This window comes from Cladophialophora carrionii (genome assembly GCF_000365165.1).
Source record: "Cladophialophora carrionii CBS 160.54 unplaced genomic scaffold supercont1.13, whole genome shotgun sequence".
NCBI lineage: Eukaryota > Fungi > Ascomycota > Eurotiomycetes > Chaetothyriales > Herpotrichiellaceae > Cladophialophora > Cladophialophora carrionii.
Window position 1 is genome coordinate 538159 of NW_008481820.1, and position 7019 is coordinate 545177.

At 52.2% G+C, this 7019-nt stretch overlaps 2 protein-coding genes across 2 annotated transcripts; one reads left to right on the top strand and one right to left on the bottom strand.

Moving 5' to 3' along the window:
- Positions 1-176: 176 nt before the first annotated feature.
- G647_10312 (uncharacterized protein) lies at positions 177-1649 on the top strand (the record flags this gene model as incomplete). Its single annotated transcript, XM_008726303.1, has 2 exons — positions 177-1032; positions 1105-1649. The coding sequence occupies 2 exons, from the start codon at positions 177-179 to the stop codon at positions 1647-1649; spliced, it is 1401 nt and encodes a 466-aa protein (XP_008724525.1).
- A 2712-nt stretch (positions 1650-4361) lies between these two features.
- On the bottom strand, positions 4362-5042 carry G647_10313 (uncharacterized protein; the record flags this gene model as incomplete). Its single annotated transcript, XM_008726304.1, has 1 exon — positions 4362-5042. One exon carries the CDS (start codon positions 5040-5042, stop codon positions 4362-4364), a length of 681 nt encoding a protein of 226 aa, XP_008724526.1.
- Between the last annotated feature and the right edge of the window lie 1977 nt (positions 5043-7019).

Genomic DNA, 7019 nt, shown 5'->3' on the forward strand with positions numbered 1-7019 from the left:
GTTTTGGAGGTATTGGACGAGACTTGATTTCCCCGCCTCACTTTTCAAGATCGAATGACAGTCACCGCTAGGTAAGGAAGCCGGAAAAAGTTAGCAATAATATAAACGTGTACGCCAAATCATCCCAGCCTGTTTCAAGGTAGCTAAACTCTTGCCTCAGGTTATTCTGTGTCGATATGCCACGCGCATTGTGGCCCAAAGAACAGGTTGCAAAACTTTTCGAGTACTTGGAAAAGTACCCTTCCCAATTTCAGGACGTTGATGCAAGAAAGACGCATGGCTACCCAGGTGCTGCAAAGTACATCTCTGAAATGTTCAACGTCGAGCATCCTTGGACGGCCCAACAGATTGCCAAAAAGTTCTCCAATCTAGCATCCAGCAACAATATCACAACAGAAAAGCTGTTCAAATATGGAAGGTCCTGCTTAGATCAGTCAGCTCTTATTGACGATACGCAAGCGGATAGCGAGTCACTTGCATCCAACACAAGTGACGTTGGAGAAATCCGTCATGGTACTCTGAATGTCACTACTCTTCCCACACGGCAGCGCAATAACACAATTTCCAAAGCCGAGTTTCTCAACAGCAAAGAATCTGAAAATGCAAGTCATTTCGTGGAAAGTGCGGGTGGGACCGAAGAACTGTTGCTCCGTGGCCCAAAGGTACAACGCCTGGGAATGTCAGACAAAGTGGTCCGTCAAGAGATGGGAGATCTTTCTAACAAGATCGCCGCTATCGTTCGCTTCTACAGAAAATCCGGTGCTGGGTTTGCTACATACCCATCATTTCGAGTCATCGACCAAAAACACCCCAGGCTTTGCGCTATCACGAAGCAGGTCTTCTGCGTGGAGGGCCAGCCTTCTCTGTTTGAAAGTGTCGTGGACCTAGGTATCAAAGTCAAACAAGAAGAACTGTTAAGGAGTCAAATTGGAGTCGCAACACTCCGCTGGGCCTTGGACACTGAGTTCCCCGAGATCTTCAGTGACAAAAACGTCGTGTTGCGCCGGACTCACTCATACATACGAGACACATGTAAGTTCGGATGATTTTCTCCAAGTTTGCTGGCTTCATCAGTTTTCTGCACCTTCTGACAGTAATGCGCAGACGGCCCCCTCATGGAGATCGAGGTTCGACAAAATGTGTTGCAGTCACTTATCGATGAAGACAACTTCCAGCGTAATCATTTGCTAATTAGTGCAGCTGAGAAAGCAAAGGATCTAGCGGATGCTCTGTCAGTGCTACTTTCTGATGATCAAGACAATGGAAATATCTGCATGCCTGGAGGTGAAGGACCACCAGGATCGTGGAGTGACCGGCAAAGGGAGATCCGTCCTATATTCGAGAAAGCTCTGTCGATATGCTGCCAACTCAAACTGAATATGCTCGATAAATATTCTTTTATTTGGCCAGCGCCAGGCGACAAATTCGACATTGAGAAGATGATGACTGAAGAGCACAACGACAGTCAACTTGGTCCAGAGACGCGAGTCCGACTCACAATTTTCCCAGGCATTGTGGCATATCCCAATATGAATTTCTGTAATGGTTATGGAATGAACGGGACTCCAAAATACAATGGAATGCGAAGCGCAAGTGGTGTCGTGGTCGCGCAGGCATTGGTTTTAGTTCATACACCAGGAAAGCTCTAGCAGTCGTTGCAGGATTGGGAATAGGGTTGAGTTGTTTTGACACGAGCATAGCAGTTCTTTACCATGTGCGCTCAACAAGAGCACTCCTGCCAACCGTGCAAAGTGAGTTGGGAAAGTGAAGGCTACGAAGCGCCAGAGACTGGGGCCCTGATGGCAATGTACCTGCCAAAGCCAGGAACGATCACCAGGTGCCGGTCTGCGCAGCAGCCGCTGAGGTGGGGCGGCTTCACCCTATCGTCGAGAGCTGGTGAATCGTGAGCAGTTTCTTAACCTTGGTAGCACCCATCCATATGTTTCACTCCAAACCGACCGTCATCGACAATTAAGAGGAGGGTAACATACAGAGATGCGGACACTGAACTCGTATTGGCGTTGTGCCTGAATCCTTTCCAGTAATCATCAGGCGTGGAACCAAAGTCAACTTCGAACACAAACTCATTTAATATTTCGCGGCCATAGTAACTTCTCGGGATCAGGACATCGGAGGTAATCACCGCGTACATTATGTCGAAGTCTACACCTGTAAGCATTCTATGTTTTGCAAGCATTCTATGTTTTGCAAGCATTCTATATTTTGCAAGCATTCTATGTTTTGCAAGCAATCTCGCACATATTAGATCAGTCATACATGATTTTGAAGAATCGCTAAACAGGTAGAGGCTATTTACTGTTATGGATGGGAGTTATTCGTGCCAAACTGCGGCCCCCGGATTGCCGATTCTATAGGGTCGTGATACCCCGTCTTCTTCCCCACTTCTCTAATGTACCAAGACGAGGTGCATTATCGCCGCTGAATACCACTCCTCCTCACGTACCACTCCTCCTCACGTACCACTCCTCCTCACGTACCACTCCTCCTCACGTACTACTCCTCCTCACGTACCACTCCTCCTCATATATCACTCCTCCTCACGACCCACTTTCCTCACATACCACTCCTCCTCATGCGCCACTTGATTCGGGTTTAAAAGCACGAGCGTCCAGGAGTCCATGAACCTAATCACACCGAGGAGCATGAATAATATCAGATAGCTCAGACGTACTCCTCCATCAAGAGGATGCACCTAGGCTTGAGTACGGGCATAGGGGTCAGCATGTACGAAATCGTCGAGTCGACAGGTCTGAAGATGGACAAGGACCGGCGCGAGGCCAATGAGTTACACATAAAAGGCATCGTGGAGTGGTGCCAACGGTAATTACAGCGCGCAAATGCTTAGGCAAGAGTGGTGAGGGCAGAAGGTACGGGCTCGAGAACATGGACAGGCCCAGCTAGCTACAGCCAAATATTCTGATGCACCTCCAGTTTCGAGGACGACGACATGGTCTGGTCAATGGCCTTGGCCATCTTAGTGGTCGAGAACATGGCCTGGATGAGGTTCATGAGCATGGAAAAGCTCAAGTTTATGACTGAGTGACATGAACATTGAGATGGAGATACTGGCACCGGTGATTGATCTGCCTAGCGCGAACCAGGATGAACGTGAACCAGTACGAGTACAGCACTTGAACATGGTCTTGTACCCGCACACAGCCCAGTACTGTGTACTCCAGCAAATTCGAGAAGCTCCACGTGCCCCGGAGGATTCTTGCAAGATCAAGATTTGCGGGTCGGATCATGATGCGGATCAGTTTTCGGATCTGGTTCCGGAGTGTACCGGAGATCTGGAGATCAGAGTTAGATAAGGGTCCGGAGATGGGACCCAGAAGCTTAGAGATTAGGCTTCAAAGATTTGGCTCCGGAGATCGGGTCAGTGATCGAGATATGGTTGCGATTGAGACCTTGCCCCCTCGTACCAGTATCCGCAGAGTTTTCGATCAAGTTCCCGTGCTGAACGTAAAGCTCATTCCTCTATCAGAGTGAGCACGCAAGTAAGGGCGCGCTGCTGTCGTTCATTGGTGAACGTGAAGCAGAGACTGGAAGCGACCGTGTGACTGCCAAGTCCGGCGTCAGCTCACTTTCCTCTTTGACTGCCCACAGTAAAGTATCCGGGGGGCGGGGGGGTAAGGTACTCCGTAGACAGGCTTCCACACTCGGCCTCGTCTGGTGGGCGGCCGGGAAACCCCGCTGACGACGATTAGATACCTTGACGTGTGGCGTGCGTCTGAGACGCCAAATGCGGCGCCACGTCTTTGCGCCACGATATTCGTGCGCAGCCGTGCCTCGACGCCGCTTGCCTGCTGGTCGACTTCAATACAACACTCCAATAGCCAGACACAGCCGTCTTGACGACGCCGATTTTGCTTCGCGCGCTCTCGCCGCCTTGATCGCCGATAGCATTCGGGTTGCACGCGATGTGTGGCTATGCGACAATTTCTGTCTTTACTGGCGAGTTTTTGATCCTGGCCGGCACCGTCCATGCCAAAAGCCTGGCACCTGCCTAGACACTGAATATGGTTTGAGGTCTTTCAAATATAGCTGTTTCTGCGGCTCCCTGCCACAATCATTCGGATCAATGAATTATTGGCAAAGCCATAACGGTGGCGGTCGCCTGAATGCCCTTTCGTTTTGGATGGTGAAAGTCACCGACAGACTGACCTACCAATAAGCTTTCTCTGCTACTCAGCTGTTGGAACCCAGCTCAGATTTGCCACTCCCCAAAAAGGCCGCCGAATTCCGTCGCGAAGTTGGCAAGACAGATTGAAAAAGTGGCGGGCCAGCGTCCCATCGGAGTCCAGAGCGCGGAAATTGGCGTCCGTCTTCCCCTTTGCGCTTCATTTCGCCAGTTCTGAAGCGCCGGGCTCTACGATGCCACTCCCAGTCCTATCTAGGCGCGAGCCAGCGTTACCTGCACCATCTGCGCTCCTCGATATCTCCTTCACCATATCCACCAACGTGTAGGCTCGATTGTGATGCCACTCTCCCACGGGGATCACGTAGCTCGCTCCGCACTGCACAAAGCCCTTGCGCGCCCAGTACGCCGCGTAGAGTTCCTCCACCACCTTGACCCACAGCCGAACCGGCCCCTCCGTGACCTGCGCGACCAGCCGTGCCGATAGACCCTGCAGGCACCGCTCGACGAGCCCGCGGCCGCGATATTCAGGCAAGCTACGCGAGGCGGCGGGGCCGATCTCCCAATCTCGCGTCCCGGCGTCAGGGGCAGTAGCGTCGTCGTCGTCGTCGTCATCATCATCCTTCCGTCGCCCTTTCCACCGCTTCGCCACCGCCACGGCGACGGGGCGGTTCTCGCGCCGGCTGTCCTGGATCACCGCGCACAGGCCGTCTACGCCGAGGTCGCGCGCAAAGTCTTCCGCGCTGGGATACCGGTCCAGGAGACCCTCTGATTCGCGCCCTTTGTAGGATTCGTTGATCAGCAGGCAGGTTGAGACGAGGACGGCATCGTTCCACAGCTCTGGCGCCGTGAGGACGCGGAGATCGAGATGCGATGGGGCCATTTACGTGCGGCGGGGCGACTTTCACGCGTGATTGCTGCGCTCTAGACTCGAAGGGCTTGACGTAACTTTGTGGTTCTCAAAGTCGAAGCTCTCGATATTTTTATTCTTGACATTCCCTCAATTGACTTTGCGACTAATTAAACCGGCCGTTGCCAAGCCTGTCGCAGGGCGCGACGAAGAGGCGGAGTCAATAAGAGACGCATAACCAACACGACATGACTGCCGCCACCCACAGCACAGAACACATCTTCAAACACATCCATCTCCTTTGACACGGCGACCACCTCGGCGCATGGATATGTGCTACGTTTAGCAAATGATCGCGGTGGTGAAGAATATTTACTGTCCCGGTGTGGTTTTTGCGGCAGGCAGGGATTTCCGTTACGCAGGGATATACGTTACAGCGACAATATTGGCAGTATTGACCATCGAGCACTTACCGTCGAGAACAATTTCATCCTCTCTCTACTCAGGCTGAATGGCCTCCATTACCAGAGGTGTTCCCAACTCAGGCTGAATGTCCTCCACTACCAGAGGCTTTCCCTGACAGCGTCACCATCACTACCACCCTCAGACAGACCTGCTTGGTCGTGCGAGGAGGGCACTGCGAACGGAGACTCCAAAGCAATCATGCAACTAGATCAACTTCAACGAGTATTCAGTCCGACCTTGAAGCCATGTCATACCTCTATCCATCCACTCTCTGATCCCATACCGGCACGGCGCGACAAGGTCCATGCGGGTGCTGACAGACTACTGCAGATCACCAACGGGGAAGACCTCGGTCAAGCGTTGGGGTCTTATGGACTTATACCTAGCCCGCGAGTTCAAGTTAGGCGAGTCCACACCTCCGCCCTGGACATTGCCCAACAAACCCTTCAGAAAGCGAAAATGGAGAACTCCGACGCCTGAAGAGGGGACTTATGAAGGACCCAGTCCACTTCATTGGAGGATCCAACATACGAGCCGTCTCGTCAGGGGAACACCGAAAAGCATTCGTACAGGTAGCGACAAGGAGCAGGACACGGAGGGAGCATGGTAAGAGCACGGTTCATGACAATTCAGGATCTGCAGCGCATACACACGATCATGAATCACCATCACTCCAGAAAGGAGTTGCAGAAGTGGCGACCATCGCTTAAAGTCTTCCGTGCTGTGCTCTATATCTTTTCTCTCCTTGTCAGGCTTGCGGCCTAGCCTTGCAGCAGTTTTACGTATCCGTGTAGCTTACGGAATTGCTTCAACTTCGGAGGGCACGGGGTCGGGGGCGTGGGGGATTTGAATCGGGGTGGCATTCACACCGGCTCTCGCGCTCAGTCGCGCCTGGTTCGAGCCAAGTTATTTGCGAACAAGACGCAAATGGTGACTCTTGGTGTCACGAGTAAGTTATCGAGGATGTCGCGCACCAACATAGAACCAACAGTGTCGGTATTCATGGAGTGCAGTTGGCGATATATTTCACGCTCTCTCCTGCCCTACGTGGAATGCCGCTGACAGACTTTCATAGTTACGTGCTGATGTTGTACAAGGTGCCAGACCCCGTCTTCCAGGGAACACAAACCCGGGACATTGAAAGTGTGGCTGGGAAGGCTATCCAGCGACGGCGTCATGGCCATACAACATCTCCTAAGGCGCCGCAACGCGCTGGGATTGTTTTCATGATTATCGTCAGGGCGTCTCACCAGACCCCTGCCAAATCCATCATATCGTCCGGCTTTCAAGTCACAGGCCGGTAAGGGGCAACACCGAGACATTCTTTCCTGAGCTTGCTACCCGGCATTGCGCACTTCTCACCACCAGAGCATCGACATGTCATCTTGACCTGCCACACTGGCGGTCGTTTTGGCAGAATTTCGACTCATCAAGACAAGAACGAGGAGATTATATTGCTGGTAGATGCGAATAGATCTCCAAAGAGGCATCAGTGGCATGAACGTCATTAGGCAGAGTTGAACAGGTTCCGGCCTGGGATAGAAG